At 44.4% G+C, this 16,967-nt stretch overlaps 1 protein-coding gene across 1 annotated transcript in view; it reads right to left on the reverse strand.

Moving 5' to 3' along the window:
• Positions 1–16,967, reverse strand: part of LOC115828167 (roundabout homolog 1) — an 82,558-nt gene that overhangs the window by 2,796 nt on the left and 62,795 nt on the right. The window contains exons 7-22 of the mRNA XM_030792098.1: positions 13,487–13,611; positions 13,127–13,298; positions 11,299–11,504; positions 10,943–11,024; positions 10,616–10,781; positions 10,326–10,492; positions 9,783–9,904; positions 7,924–8,158; positions 6,934–7,055; positions 6,410–6,581; positions 5,420–5,617; positions 3,638–3,664; positions 2,474–2,516; positions 1,289–1,443; positions 379–753; positions 168–284 (exon numbers count right to left, since the gene is read on the reverse strand). Of these exons, the coding sequence (XP_030647958.1) occupies positions 168–284; positions 379–753; positions 1,289–1,443; positions 2,474–2,516; positions 3,638–3,664; positions 5,420–5,617; positions 6,410–6,581; positions 6,934–7,055; positions 7,924–8,158; positions 9,783–9,904; positions 10,326–10,492; positions 10,616–10,781; positions 10,943–11,024; positions 11,299–11,504; positions 13,127–13,298; positions 13,487–13,611 (2,484 nt within the window). The remainder of the gene's footprint in view (positions 1–167; positions 285–378; positions 754–1,288; positions 1,444–2,473; positions 2,517–3,637; positions 3,665–5,419; positions 5,618–6,409; positions 6,582–6,933; positions 7,056–7,923; positions 8,159–9,782; positions 9,905–10,325; positions 10,493–10,615; positions 10,782–10,942; positions 11,025–11,298; positions 11,505–13,126; positions 13,299–13,486; positions 13,612–16,967) is intronic.

The following is a 16,967-nucleotide window of genomic DNA, read 5'->3' on the forward strand; positions in this document are numbered from 1 at the left end:
TTAAGGTATGTTCATCGCTTTTCATTTTAAATATTTTATAGTTCTGTCTCGTTCTGTAATAGTTGTTTTTTTCTTCTGTAGCGCAGTGGCTGATGTTTGCCATACAATACCCCTATACAGATGACCTTCAGTATGTGAAGGACAAGGCAGTGTGAGGGTGGTCTCACCAGAGGTGCTGTTGCTGGCTCTGTCTGAGCTGTGATAGGAGCCTGCAGAGCTGTGCTCCTGGGCCTGGTTATACGGGATGGTTGGAGGTATATTGCCCTCTACCCCTCTGTAGTGGTCTACGAACAGAACAGAGACATGGGTGCCGAGGTCAAAAACACAGAGAGGAAAACATATGCGCTGAATTCTTCCACTGTGTATGTGTATACCGACCCTTGTTCAGTCTGTTCTGCTCCATGATGTTGTACTGCATCTGTGATGTCATTTCCTGCGTTTTTTGCTGCGGTACCGACGGGGGCTTCCAGCATCGCTTATCGATGCTCTCGCCCGGCCCCAACCCTGGGCCCGCCCCGCTGTTCTTACTCATGATGTTTGATTGGATGAGCTGGGTGGTGGCGTACGGGGTTGGCTCGTATGGGGTGGGAGGCCCGCCCCCCGGGCCCATGTAGCAGAGACTGGGGCTGTTAAAGGTCTTCATTTCGTTGAGCTTGTTGGAGAGGTCCACGTCGCTGTACACGGCCGAGTCCGAGCCCAGCAAAGCTCCCTGCTTATTCTCCAGCTGACTGTTATAGTTAGCAATGCAGTCGGCTAGATAAAAAAACACACAGGAGTTGGCCATTAGACCTCACTAATATAGTGGACATCATATGCTTGAGGTCTTGCTATCTATGGCTCAGAGTCCAGGCACTGGATACAAATACTGCAAAACCAAATCTACTTCAGTCGGTCTATTTACATATGAATATATAGCAGTTACATAACAATGCTCTAAAGGCTTTGAAGCTGTAATGTGGATAGATGCACAATAAAAATACAGGCATCGTTATGACTGAATTTATCAGTTACATAAACGTTGGCATTGAGAAGACAAAGACTAAAACAGTTTTACTTGTATCTGAATGGGCTTCTATTCTTTGGATAAAAAACATACAAAGGACACATCTGAATTGTAATGTTCAAACACAAACATGGACAAATACAGTAAACATACAGTATGTACACATGCACCCCCCCCCCCACACACACACACACACACGCACATTCACACACTCACACTCTCTCTCTCTCTCTCTCTCTCTGTAGCAAGATGTTGGGGTCTCATTTGTATTAATGTGGTGCTCACCTGGACGGCTGTAGGTTGTCATGTTGCTGTCACTGGTCCCGTTGCCGCCGTTACAGCAGTTAATACTACAGTCTTTGTGATTGGCACAAGCATTGGGCCAGGGATCTGCCAGCCATGGCTGATTGGCTGTTTCTCCCATATTCAACAACCCTGGCCTGGAAGGCACAGAACAAAAGACAATTCAGCATCAGTACTTACTCTCCTCCTAAACTCCATGGCAAAATGACTTTCTCCTCTTTACATTACCGCGGTAATAACCTCCCATTACGAGTCAATCAGAGTGAATATTTCATGATACTATTTATTATGCAGACTTATGAAATTCAATAAATTATTCCAGCTCTGTATGACTTCCATGAGGTGAAATGTGAAACACAACTCCCGGACGTGCCCTGAGGACGAGACGTCAACCGACAGTTACGGAACCAGAGTGTCAGACTCTCCGTAGTCCACGATGAATTTTTAACTGTTTTTTTTTTTTTTTTTTTTTTTTGCGGAGCAGAGCAGGGTCAGAAGACGTTAGCGGAGGAATGCAGTGACTAGAACAAACAGTCTGTAGGTCCACGTATGCGGCGGGGGATGTAGAGGAGCACTGAGGCGAGGGTCCGGTCTCGGGTACACAATGTCAGTGTTTTCTCTGGCAGTGTATACATGTACGGATGCGTGTGGTTTAAAATGGCATTACGTGAAGTCATATTTTCTGCATAAAAGACCACGCTAATGAAATAAACCAATTTTATTGGCTTTATCTGAGGATTTAATTAGAGATACTCGGCCAAGCACGTAAAACTCACCGGCGTGTTCGTGAATTACCATAAGCTAAAGACGAATAAAACACGAGTCCATTCTGAGGATTTCCAGAATGGTGCATTTGTGTAGAAAATCATTAGTTTAGCTCAATCCTCCGAAACCACCCATTTTCACCACTGTGGTGATATCAAGCAGTAATGGGTGTGGGACCTGTATGGGGTGTTTTTGTGTGTGTGTGCGTGTGAGTTACAAAGGTAGACATCTCCCCCTAGTGTCCATAATAAGGTAGAATATCATTACCTTTTCTTTTGTGAAACATATTTTCTCTCTCTCCCTCTTTCTCATTCTCTCTGTCTTTACATTTCTCTCTCTCTATATGTTTCATGTCTGTATTCATACACACATACACACGCACGCACACACACAATCTCCTACCTTCCGGCACTGCAGATAGACTCCCCTCCTCTCTGATAGGCCACTGGAAAAAAGCAGAGAGACCGTCAGGTATTTGCAGTATGTATTAAACATAAATTATAAAACAAACAGATGGAACGGGCATGTCACTGGAGACATGCCACCTCTTGTTTCAATATAGCAATTCCTGTGACTAATCACAACACAACACAACACAACACAACACAACACAACACACAAGTCTCATTTATGAGTCATGCCATTTGCACTTTTTGATACAAACACAACTTTCCTACACCTGGCGTGTGAGAAAACAAGAGCTGAATAACAAGCCAATCAAAATCGGATCCCGTTACCCCAGGCCACGTACACTCTAAATAATGGGTTTTCAGTGCATGTGCATTTTTACATGAGTAGAGTGTTAGTCATTTAGGCCACACCTTTAAAGGCCTTCTGTGCATTGACTGAGTGGGAGTGTGTGACATGTGGATGCATGGCACTGTGGTCACTTTTGACTGAACGGGGAAAGGTTGATGAGAATTAACGCTTAACGAGCACCTTTAGTTCATTTCATTTTCCCAGAACTACTGACTTCTGTTTACAGTTAAAGTGCTCATCAAAATAACCACACACTGCACTGGCTTGCTTTAGCCCTTTCATGTGTCTTGCGTGACAAAGAAAATTTTTTTCTTTTTTTTTTTTTTTTGGGTGTTACACTCTGTAAAAGATGACTTTGTGTGACATGAAAGACTCTAACTGGATAACTTAAGCCTTTTGTCACTCAATTTGTCCCTATTTTCATGGACAGACGGAGGGAGGACACGAAAAAGTTGCATGCTATTTGGCAAAGGGGAAACAGCTCAGTAACCACAAGGCTGTGAGTAAAAAGCTTGCAGAGAATGCTTGGCTCTATGCCAGGGTGTCCTTGAAGAAGAAACAGACCCTGAAGCAAGACAAAACACTAACCACTTAAGTAATTTTTTTCTTTCAAACACATTTCTAGACTCATAAATATGTGAATGTGTTAAAAAATGTTAAGGAATTCTTTGTTGTCTTGACCAGAGAATCACAGTGATGTTTAAGGGTATTAGCATGAGTGTGTGTTGGTTTTTGGGAACAGAGAAGAGAACATTGTGCATCTTTTTGTAATACGTAAATGTCGTGATACACAGATAACAAGCTTACCTGTCGGAGTGAAGGTGAAAGATGGAACTGAAGGAAGAAAAACATGTCACAAAGAGAGAGGGAGAGAGGGAGAGAGAGAGAGAGAGAGAGAGAGAGAGAGAGAGAAATGTGAGTTGTACATCTTCTAACATTAATAGCAGGAAATCTATATAATCTTTGAAAAAAAAAATCATATACATTTATACATCCAACAGACTAATGGCTGAGAACTTATAACTGTTTGAGGTGGGAATAGTGTGCTCTAGCACACACTTCTGCAGAAGTGTATGTAAGAGAGAGAGAGAGAGAGAGAGAGAGAGAGAGAGAGAGAGAGAGAGAGAGAGAGAGAGAGAGAGAGAGAGAGAGAGAGAGAGAGGCTGAAGCTCAGTTCCTGCTGTACAGAAGGTAATGGAGGTCAGTGTATGTACAAAAGAGCAGATAATTGAGTTGGTGCAACACTAATGTCACGTTTGGCAGTTGGGCACACCTCTCCCAAACCCCCCCCCCCCTTTCTCCCACAACCCCCTGCACCACTGTAACCGCCTCGTGAAGAAGCAAAGCGTCCGCTAACACATCCACCAAATGTCAGCCTTTGAATGTCAGCACAGACTCTGACGTGTTGTGTTGCCTCTGATAGTCACAAGCTTTGAGCTCTTTGAGCCAGAAAAAAAAAAGATTACACCAAACACGTCTCTCTCTCCCTCTCTCTCTCTCTCCTTATCAGTTTATCTGCTTCCCTGCTTTGAGGATCAAAGCAGCTGACACCAGTCATGACAGATAGTACCAGGAGAAGGAAAGAAAAAAAAAAGTTAATGTGATAGACATGAATGAAAGAAATGAAATTACCATGGTGACATTGACAGCAGTGTGAGCTCTGGCCCTTTCTGAACCCTTGCCTTACAGCTTACTGGCTTCTTTCAAAACCACATTAACACTGTCTTGGCCAATCTTCCTGTCCCTGAATTTTTCTCCTCATCTGCTGGGCCTTCCAGAACAGGGCTGAGATCACATGTCAGCAAGCTGTTACTAGGGCTTACGATCGCTACATTTTGAGGAAATAGATGCTAGAATATGGGGAACACTGACTTAATAGTCTAAGTATTACTAAAATAATTTCGCATTAGACAGCCCTGCGAGGGTTATATAGTTTACTTTTTAAACTAAAGTTCTTATTTAAACAAAATGATGCTGACATAATTCTCATGTGTTCTTACAGAGGAAACATACTGCTCGTTCATGATCGTATCTGATCAAATATTGAGCCAAATTCCATTTAAGCGTCAGCAAACTCCACTGTTACTGAGTGAATATGCTCCTCAACTCAACCATCAAATATAAGGCTGCTACTCAGTCATTATCACAATTCAATCTGCTGTTTTTCACGAGGCTTTTCAAGCAGTTGTTGAGCAGAAACAAACTGCTCTATTGCACCTTCTCCTGATGCTGTTTTCAAGCAAGTATCAATCCTGTGAGAGGAGGAGGCACTTAATTAATTTTAATCGAAGCGAAGAGGACACTAAACATCCTCTCAATTATGGAATTTATCTCATTCATCTTTGTCTGCGTCTGAGGGTGTGCTTGTGTGTGCCAAACTTTCTAAACACAAAAACACACACACACAGAGCGCCTAGAGTCTTTTACAAAAGCATATAGGCACAGCAGTATGTAACCACATGCATCCAGGGACACACACAAGCACACACACATGCACACGCACACATACACACACACACACCACAAATTCACACTCACACACCACACACACACACACGCACGCACACAAACACACACACACAGACATACCCTTGCGGATGCCAGCGTAGCTACTGCTTAGGCCACTCCTCTTCTTGCGGTGTCGATATAGCCAGATGCTGAAGAGCATAAGGACCACCCAGCACGTGGCCCCTATCCCCGCTATAAAGGCCGGCTGCTTGACCACGTCAGAGAGCTGAGACAGTGTGTCTCTGTCCTCCCAGTTATCAATGACGTGGCCCTGAGAGTCTGACACACGGAGAAAAACACAGGGAGAGCGAACGTGAACAGGAGAGGAGGAATAAGAAAGCAAGATGTGACAGCAAATAGAATGAGCACAGATTGAAAAAAAAAAGTGTGTTTAAGTGAACTGGGGGGGGGGTTGCAAATATTAAGTGTAACCATGACTAAATATTCATTGTGTCTGCGAGCTCACGGTTGAGGCAGACTCAGTAAAGGTTTGATTTGAATAGTGGAAAACGTTTAGGACTCAACATTAGTCTGTGCATGCCACCGGTGTCATAGTGAACCACAAACTATGACAAGTCAGACAACTTTGTGAGATTACTGTTTTGCTCTGTACACACCTCCACTCAACAGTTCCCAGGAAAACAGCAGAGGAGGATGAGCAAACAGCGTTAAATGCTTTTTTTTAAAGTGGTGCTGTCATGCAATAGGAAACTTCAAAACACAGTCGTTATGCATGGCCTACAATTATTTGATTGCAGACTTAATGACTCTGTATTTAAAGCTGATGAATCAAGACACACGTTACGGCTTGTTAAAGACACCATGATGTGAGCATGCCATGAATGCACAAGTATGCAAACGCTGACGCAGATATGTCGATATGCACACCTGTTATCATCATAGCAACACAAAACGTCAAATTGTCACAACAGTAAAATAAACTTTTCAACTTAATAAGAAAAAGTTTCCTATTGATGAATAAAAACTATCCAAAAATTGCATTATATATTCTTATAGCATGTGTGCGTGCGTGTGTGTGTGCGTGTGTGTTTGTGTAAACTAAGTTCTCACCCAGCTGAAAGAATGTGACATCACTTTTGACCCCAGGGCCAGCACCGTTGCTAGCGGCAACTTCCACGCTGTAGCGGATGCCGGGGGACAAACTAGGGATAACGACTGAGAAAGTAGAGCCATCAACTGTACGGTTGACGTGGTAACGGCTTTCGTTGCCCAGGCACCAAATCTACGGGGAATACAAGAGAGAAAGGAGAACGAGAAGGAGTGAGACAAAACCAGGGCTTGTTACATGTTTTCAGGTCTTCCCAGACAATCAGAGCAAAAGTCTCATACAGCAATAACACTTTGGCTCTTAGCTGATTAAGCAGCAGTAACAATATAACTGACTGAAGCATACGGTCCACAATAGAGTTAGAAAAACAAATGAAGCATAGTCCACTAGGTGGCGATGTACTGCTTCCATTGTCTCACTCCTCCACATGTCTCTTTTCTGTCACCATCATACGTATGACAAGCAGTCACAGGCCCTTCTGTGTGTCACACAATGAGAGTCACTCCTGTTCTCCTCTCTTTTCTACCTTATATTCCTGAACTACTCCATTCTGCTCCTCTTCTGGAGGTGGTTGCCAAGCAACCAGGATGGCTGTCCCATTGGTGTCGCTCTTCGTCACGGTAACGTCTCGAGGGGCACCGCTAGGAGCTAAAACAGTTGAGCAGTCCGTGAGATAAAGCAGAACTCCGGCAAAAACTAAACAAAAACATCATTTTCACCCACGGCGACCCTCTCTTTTTCATCCAGCGCAACATGCTCTCTTAGTCCCAAAAAACAACAAAGCCAAAATCTATGCCCATATAGCACCTTTATCTCTAACCATACAATTTATTGCACATTAAGTGATTTCCGAAGGCTTATATAAACCCACAGACAGTGAGCCCTACAGCAAGTGTGTATCTTTATGTTATCAGGAAACGACTGGGAAGCCCAATTTGCTGCTTATTCTTGTGGAGAGAGAGGAATTAATCTTAAAGTTGCTGTGCTTTGTCAGTGCAGGCAGTAATTCACTGCTGAGTGTAATTAGAGTGAGTCACTTGTGCTTTAGGGCACGGTGGTTAATCTCTTTGTGATTAAATACAATTAAAAAAAATCAACCAAGTCAGTATTCTGATGCTGGGTCTACATGGAAGGACTGAGAAATCAATTTGACACAGTTTGTATCTCGCGTTCCATGAATTCTCTGTCGCAATGAAAAAGTGCACATCCAGAAACATGCTCAAAAACCACCTTAAACTAACACACACAGACACACACACCCACCCACACACAGCCACCCACCCACCCACCCACACACACACACACACACACACACACACACACACACACACACAAAAAATAAATGGCTGTTTGATGAGGCTTGTCCAATAGTTTGTTATGTATTAGACGTACTGAAGGGAGAAGTGTTTTAATAATGAATGAGAGACTCATTTTATTCCTCACCCTCCTGTCAGATCAAAGTCCACAGTTCTTTATTTAAGGTTTACACGCTAACACCGCGTCACTGTTTGCTCACCCTCTTCCAGAGTCCTGGCCACCTTCACTTCACTGTCCGCGCCTTGGAACTCGTCAAAGAACGGTCGCACTTTAAATTCGTACGTGACCCCCTTCTTGAGCTGAGGGACCACCGCCCCATCCTCTCCCGGGGTCCGAACCTCAAACACGCCCCACGGTCCGAGCGGTTCCCCCGACTCCGAGGAGGCCCGGTACAGAACCTTATAGCCTTGAATGTACTGAGACTGCTGTTCCACCTAGAGGTAGAAATAGATAAACACACACAGACATGAGATTGCGATGTCCAGTAACATTACGAATGCACAGTAAGACAACGACACAGAAAGACATTTTCTGGTCTGAAACGTTTTTCATGTCTATTCATAGCGACCAAACCAAGTCTAATCTGAGCTCCCGCACAAGAGCCATAATTATGGAGAATGTACACAGCTCTCTGTCAGTGGTGCAGACTAAGAGCAATCTGCGCATCAATAAATAACCCCACTTCAGACAGCTGTGGGCTGGTAACCGTGGCGACCGGAACATCCTCTCAGAGAGGGTATCTGCCTGCGGGCTGCGTTGGCCTTCCGGCCCTGTGGGAGATCTTAGGTTCCACACCCCCAGTCCAAACCCCCCCACCCCCCCCGGACCCCTTCCTTACGAGAGTCGACCGCAGCATGAGGTCAGCACAAGCCGTTTCCTGTGATCCTGGTACTGGTTAGGACACCGCTGCAGGTCGCCTTACACAACCCCCAGAGAGAGCCGCATGTTCAACACATTTAGCACCAGAAAAAAATGTAATAAAAAAATAAATAAAACTAAACGAAAAGCAAGAAATAAGCATTGGCCCAGAATACCGAAAAGAAATAAGTATTGGCCCAGAATACCAACAGCTGATAAGAAAAACTGGCTGGAAGACGTCAGCGCTCATTGTTGAAAGGATTTGTCAAGATAATGATAGCAGGACGTTCTCTGTGGACCTAACTGTTAAAATCGATGTATCTGGACCATACATGTTAATCTGGTTTTCATATGCTGATTGTTCTAGAGGCATTACTCACATTTCCTCTGCTCTGCTGGGAGCGTATTGCTTCATCAGCTTTTAGTCGACGGCACGATATCACGGTCGCGCGGTGTCTTCAGACTTCATTAGTTCACGAATACAGCATATTTCTCTCAAGACTTCAAAACATCTCTGGCCAAATTTTATTGACAACGGTCATCCGGATGCCTTCGCCTCAATCTTGCTTATAGGTTTTTTTTTTTTTTTTCCGGTCCCATTATTTACATTGTGTGTCTGTGTTTATAAGGCTGCTCTGACATGTGTGTATGTCAGCTCATTCATCAGGGTGAGCTCAGCCCCTGCAGCCTTCGTGGGGGAGAGAAACTCAAGCCCGCTTGAGAATGTTTAAACGACCTCTTTCAGCTCGGCTGATAAAAACTGGCTCTGGCAGCACAGGTGGTCTCCATTAGGGTGCAGGGCCGAAGGACTCGGGCAGAGCTGTGGTAATCTGTCCACATAGTGTGGCCACAACTGCAGCGTCACACACACACAGACACAGACACAGACACAGACACAGACACACAGACACAGACACACACACACACACACACACACACACACACAAACACACATGCTGCTGAGTTCTGCTCTTAACATGCTCCGTACACGCTCTAACAAAGAGCAGAGTGTTACTAACAGACCTAGGCCCGTGGCGTAGGGGGGGGGGGGTTGGGGTGCTTTCTAAGAAAACAGACTCGCAGTCGAACATGAAAATCGGACAGACGTGAAATGGATCTGCGGCGGGGAGGGAGAGGGGCTGCAGCGCATCTAATCGAATTATGGTTATGGGTGTCCACCGAGGGGGTCGTGCCACTCACCGTCCACTGCACCCTGACAGAGGAGGACGACAGGATGGTAGGGTTGTGCAGGTGGACCACCACGTCCCCCAACTCTTTCTGGATCTGCCGATGGTCCACGCCCTGGATGGTGGGTGGAGTGTCTGTGGACAAACGTTGAAATGTTGACAAGAAATAGCATAAGCATGTGAGACAAACCTAATCTATAAGTCATTTGTACTTCAATTGATTACAAAGTTTACTCTCTCTTTAAAATCAGAATCAGAATCAGAATTTGGTTTATTGCCAAGTAGGTTTACCCCTACAAGGAATTTTTCTTGGTGTGTTGGTGCACCATACAAATACAACATACAAATACAAATACTATACAAGTACAACACTAAACTAACACTAAAACTAACACTAACACAGAAGTCAGCTTTGTAAGAAGTAGCATTCAGAATCTACAGACTACATGAGACAAGTATAGCTGATCCATAAATACTGAAGAAACTGTCAATAATTTATCACCGCTCCTCCAGAAGAAAAGTAAAGTGAACTTGATCTCTCGTAGATATTACAGACCTTGAGTTCTGATGACATCACTGATTGGGCTGGGGTCACTGAGGCCATAGGCATTGGCTGCCCGCACCAGGAAGAGATAAACGGCACTAGGCTTCAGACCTTTTAGCACAAATGTTTCTGTCTTCACATGATCAGCCAGGGTAATCCAGCTACTCCCAGAGGCGTGACTGCAGAGAGATCGAGAACAGATGAGCTTGAGCTTAGACAGTCGAAAAAAGGCATTAAAATCATCAGAAACCTAACGTTAACTCGCTCATTCACTCACTCGCGCGCTCAGTAAAAGAGCTCACCTAAAGGCCTCAATGACGTAAGATGTGGGCGTGGCTCCGTTGGGGTTGGCCTTCCATGACAACGTGACGGAGGTGCGAGTGACGTCGGTTACCTCGGGTTTGGAGGGAGCGCTGGGGATCAGGTTAGGGTCTGTGGGTCTGCCAGGCTGCACCACAACTCCAAACTCTGATGAACAGAAACCATACATGGAGCTGAACGCATCAAGCTCTGTTTATGGACACTGAATGACATGCACTAAAGCCTCAGTACTGTCTAAATAAATTACTGCTCCAAGAACAGCACAGAGTTTCTAATCCCTGGTTTACAGTAAGAGAGGGAGACAATACCTTCCACTGACAGATGCGCCTTCCACGATGCTTCTCCACTGGGGTTGGAGGCCGTGCAGGTATACATCCCAGTGTCTCCAAGCTGAGTGCAACACACAAACAGACTCCATTAAAAGGCACAGTGTATTCACCCATATGCCAGTCCATGAACAGCAGAGAGAAAGCAAAGGTAATGTGACTGAAAGGATTCAGAGATGTCTGGTGTTGGCATCAAACGTCCTGGACAGCAGCGGCAGAGATGTAACATAGTCTTAGTGATTTGTGTGCGTGTCTGTGTCTGTCTGTGTGTGTGTGTGTGTGTGTGTGTGTGTGTGTGTGTGTGTGTGCATGTGTTGAAAAATTCCATCAGTCCAAACCTTGGCGTAGCGTATCTGCAGTGCGCCGTTATCCATTTGAGAGATGCGAGAATCATGGGTGGAAACTATAACTCCATCCTTCCTCCACAGCACTGTTGGGGTGGGGTTTCCTGTTGCTTGGCAATTAAGAACCACTGTGCCATCCACTGCCACCGTCTGGTTCTCCGGGCCCTGTCGGATCACGGGCGGAGGTCGATCCGAAACCACTGTTTCCAAAAAGCAAGAGTGAAAAGGAGAGTCAGAATCGAACAGGGTGGAGAAAAGAAGAGGAAGAAGAAAGAGAAGAAAACAGCATAATGAATGCAAAGAAGGATGTTGTGAACAATAGAAGGAGAAAATTAGGAGAAAGTAAATAAATTGGACCCTGGTGGGTGGCAGTGGAAAAAAAAAAGTGAGATTGGATTTATAGAAGCCTGAAGCAACTAGCTAATCATCTGGCAGCAGGAGCTGACCTCAGCCAAAAAAAAAAAAAAAAAAAAACCTCTAAGCCTACCTAATAAAAAAGAAAATCATTTAGACACCAGACTTCACTTTCACCCACCTCTGCAGCTAGAGTGGGGGATAAAAAAAAAAAAAATTCTTGAGATTCAAAAGCGGTTGAAGTGGGGTGGGGGGGACACCTTAAAAACAGCCTGAGGCAAAGACAGCCAGCCATTAACATACAAATGCGCCACCCAGAGAGTGGGGGAAGGACTGGCCAGTGGAAGAAATGCGAGACAGAGTGGAACACGAAGTACTTGGCAGATTAAATCAAACATGCTCCATCCTTGTTTCATTTCCATTAAGTGTAATTGAGTGTACATAGAGAGTGTGACTCCCATTTCCCATCAGCTAGTGTCTCTGCTGCAGTGGCAGAGAGAGAGAGATAGAGAGAGAGAGAGAGAGAGAGAGAGAGCATTAAAATTACCATATCATTACCTGTAGCCTAAAAAACAGCTACTGATTCGCTCTAAGCATAGACAGACACTGCATGCTCCAACCCCTGGCAATTATGTTCATTAAGATAATATATGTTCATAACCAGGACAGCCACCCATACAGGCTGTTTTTACAGGACCCAGTCTACTCTACTGCTGCAGCTGCTGCTACTGATGGGGGTACAGGTGCAATTATTTTTATACACCTTCAAGGCAGATCCTCAATTTTAATATCATGTTTTTAATAACTACTGTAATTATTACTTTTCTCATCTCTCCTGTCACTAGAATTCAGCAGATGAAGAGGTCATGCTGGATATCTGACAATACCGAGATAAAAACAGAACTTATGTGTGTGTTTTGTGTGTGTGTCGTGTGTGCGTGTGTGTGTGTGTATGTCTGCATACATTTTGGGGGGGGGGATAAATTGAAAAAAAGAAAAAAAAAGAAAAAAGGAATTGTGGGCAAGGACACTGTCAGTCTTTGTTGTGTACCACGTTGCCACGGTAACGGGAGCTTTCGAAGCCAGTGCGCACAAAGCGGAGGGATGCCTGTATTCATTCCAAAGACAATTAGCAGCCGAGGCATGTATGGTGTGGCTGGCCAAGCCCAATAAAGAGACTTACAGCAGACAGCTTACATGCCATATCATACAAAACCATCTACCAACAAATACTTTTGAAAAAATGAGACAGAAACACACAAAAACACAATGAAGGAGGTACAGCAACCTATGACAAAAGCCTCAACCCATTCCTCAGCGTTGGGGTTTGCGTGGGCACGACCATCCGTCGCATTAATTAATTCTTTTTAATTAATTAAGTCGTCTTTTAGCCCTATGTTGCGTGTTTTTGGTACAATTAAGTGGATGACAAGGTACATGTTTCAGGTGTTTGTAAGGTCTTCCTCACCATCTGTGACTTCCAACAGGGCTTTGGTGATAACGCTGCCTGCAATGTTGAGAGCCTGACAGCTGTAGAAACCCCCATCGGAACGCTGCACCGACGTGATGGTCAGATCACCTGTCTGAGAGACCGAGAAACGACTGGAAGGCTGAGGGGGCTGGTAGGAGAACAGCAGGTTCTGGAGAGAGAGAGAGAGAGAGAGAGAGAGAGAAGAATGCACTTTAAAGAGCTTTAGTGACAGATGTGTGCACGTGTAAGGCTTAAACATCTGTAACATGCACTTAAGTGCTGTGGAGGAAAAAGCCGTGGTTGAACACAGATGACTAAGTGTGTTTCCTCTGACTGTGCAGCAGACTGTGGGAGTACCTGGCTACCCTCTCTCTGCCAAAAGATAGCCGGCTGGGGGTTTCCCATGGCCTCACACTGGAAGGTGACCGTTCTCCCCACACCCACCACCTGGTTCCTGGGCCGAACCACAAAAGCAGGAGGCACTGCAGGAGAGACAGTCGGGTGTGGTCAGGTGACATACAATGAAACAGAATACAGTTTTTGTTTTTTGTTTAAAAAAAAAAAAGCATTTTGTAAAGCAACACTTTATATAATTTTATTCAGTAAAAGAAAAGAAGTATGCCTGAGAAATACATTACAACATATAGTAATAAGTCCCATTCCAGCAATACTGGCACAATCTGTCACATGAATGTTAAAGCAATTTATGATACAATGAGTGGATAGGAGACAGTGACATCATTACCTTTTCAGTCAGATAGATATTTGCTTTACCCGTTACTGTTAGCACAGTTGCTGATGTCAACAACTCTGCACATTTTAATAGTAGATAGAGGGTGATGATGGTATGATGATGGGTGGGGCTTGGCTCACTTCCTGTTACTATCATTATGATAGATGTAGTGGGAGATGACAACTTACCAGACATGACTAAAAGAGAACAGACACAAACAGAAGTAGACCATGAGTCAGCAGTCAGAGGGTACAATTTCAGTCACCACATTTTAGTACTGGGATACATGCTATCATTATGAAATTCACACATGAAAAGAGGACACATAGCAACACAAATACACATGCAAGACATAAACGCATGGACCATGGAGACACAAAGTACAAATAAACACACACACACAAGATAATACAAAGAACTTCAACGAAAAAAAAGCCATGCATCAGTTTGATCAGACGCCCAAGAATGATGAAGGTTATTGGCACACTTCAGCCAGGTAGAAATGTCCTAATTACTGACACTGGAGGTGTAAAACACTGTAAAGACTTACATATCCTTAATCGTTAAAATGAAAGATTTATTAACGCATTAGCTAACATCTATTTCTGGCTCACTCCTCTTGAGCGCATGCATTATGTTACCGATGTGAATCCATTATCTGAGCGCTCTATCCTTAAACCGCAGCATGGATGCTAAGTGCTAACCACTGACAATCTTCTACTCTCAGAGGGTGCTCCCTAACCACAGCACTAACCATAACATTAACGTAGGCCTGTTTCTGGCATTTTTACATCCCCGCCGCTAGCTCCGTTCCTAACTCCACTTGTCAACTATGCCACCGTCTGAGGTAGGTATCTAGGGCGCAAGGCTTCGAGGAAAAAGTGCTAGCTTCATGCAAAATCCTCCCGTGGGCTGATTAATTTAGGATGAAAGCTGAGGGGTGCTTTCACACTGGGTTTTCTCAGCGGTGTGGCTGTTTAGGCAGCAGGCTCCTGTGTTTGATGAGGAATTCCACTGAGAAACTAGCTCACTGTGTCTCACATACGTGTCCTACTGATCTGCTCCACATTACTTACTTGCCACTGACACATATATTCTCTCTCTCTCTCTCTCTCTCTCTCTGGCTCCCTCTCTCTCTGCCTCCCTCTCTCTCTCTCTCTGTCTCTCTCACCCTGCCTCTCTCTCTCTCTCTCTCTTTCTCTCTCTCTCTCTCTGCCTCTCTCTCCTTTTCTAAAAACAATGTTCTGTGGTTTGTGGTTAAGAATGCTCTGGAGAGAGAATATAACCAAGTCTATGTGAAGGTAAAATGAGGAGAACTGTGTGGAAATCTTTATTTAAAAACTTCTCAACACAATAACTTTTGTAAATGTTTTTATCAAGACAGCACGATATGCCACAATCGGATATGACGTGATATGATATTATATATGATAGGACATACAGTGATATGACGCACTTTTTCTCTAATGCTAACTTATGAGAACATATACACAAAAAAATGTGTCCACTGATGGGATAACAGAGGAGCAAAACGAGAGAGAGAAACTTCTTGCTGTTGGACACAGTCACGCCCTTTGACCCTGCTCTCCCTCTCACAGACTGGTTTTCTGAAGCAATGACTTGATTAATATGAGAACAGCAGACATCAAACGCGCCCGAGGCTTCCTCCCAGCATGCAGCACAGCTAGAGGAGAACATGCCGTATCTTGTAGGACGTGTCCTGCCTGACTCTATCTGTTTGGCTTGGCTTTTGGCAGGGCTGTGTATCCCTGACCAAATTCCAACTCTGTAGACTATACACAAAACCAGCTACTGGGCTAGCTGCCTGAGAGTTCATAGCCTATGTAAGCATTTCGTGCTTTCATTTATGGAACTTTGTTTAGTGTAGCCCCTTAAGCTGTCTTCCTAAAGTTTCTTTCTCGAATTATTAATGTCCTTTGCGGTCAGATTTTTTGATATATTAAATTCACGTCATCTAATTTAATTCAGATGGTGTGGTACAATGATCGCATATTTTCTGGCAGAAGACATTATGTCAACCACAAGAAAGCAGTCACACTTAACAAAACGCTCAAAACGGACTGCTCTCGTACAAACAGACTGACGCAGTCTGAAAAACAAACACACACACACACCCTAACACGCGTGCTCTCTAACACCCAAATGCAAACATAAGCCTGTACTGCTGAATGGCATGCTATCGCACTGCATTGTTCATAGTGAAAACCCAACAAGTGACCCCTGACATGTAAAATGTGTTTTATTGAAGGGACCGGGGCCAGGGGAATGAATTCCTTTGGCAGGTTTATTGAGTGGTTCTGAAGGAGATGGGGAGGACACAGATGAACATTTGTCTTTGCTAAGCTAAGAGTAGAGGAAAGAGAGAGAGAGAGAGAGAGAGAGAGAGAGAGAGAGAGAGAGGGAGAGGGAGAGGGAGAGAGAGAGAGAAAGAGAAAGGCATTGTGTCAGGAACTAGGACTTAGAGAGAAGGCCATGGGACAAGGCCTGGGTTGTTTGGACCCCTACAAGACCCACTGGACCTGCTGGCTTGAAGGTGTGAAAAGCTTTGCATGGGAGTGTTGGGTTGAGTTACGACCCCATCAAGGCCTGAGGCATGTTTGGACAGAGTTACGACCCCCCAGTGCAGACATAAAACCACAGAGGGGTGTCGGCATGGACTCTCCTCCGGTTGCTTGAGCCGGATTAATTCTCACAAACTAGTCCCGACCCCCCCACTCCACCCCCCACCCCCTTTCAGTCCATTCAGGCCCCTCCACTCAACCCCAGGGTCTTTAAAACAAGGTACAATATGACTCTACAGCTAACTGAACAAGCTAGCGTCTTGTAATCCTTTTCTAGCAGGCATAAATGACACTGGTGCACTCTCATCAAAAAAAGGAAAAAAAAAATAGCCAACACTGCTTACCAAACTAGGTTGCTTTAATCAGAGTTTAGCCTCAGGAATAATTATGGCTACCATAAAACTGCTCCAGGGATTTTTTTATGATGTTCACACCAGTTGTGCTGAGTGTTCAGGGTGAAAGAGTGAGGCCATGGAAAATTAGAAAACTAAGGGAAAGAAAGAGACAAAGAAAGAAGGAAAGA

The sequence above is a fragment of the Chanos chanos genome, chromosome 15, assembly GCF_902362185.1.
Source record: "Chanos chanos chromosome 15, fChaCha1.1, whole genome shotgun sequence".
NCBI lineage: Eukaryota > Metazoa > Chordata > Actinopteri > Gonorynchiformes > Chanidae > Chanos > Chanos chanos.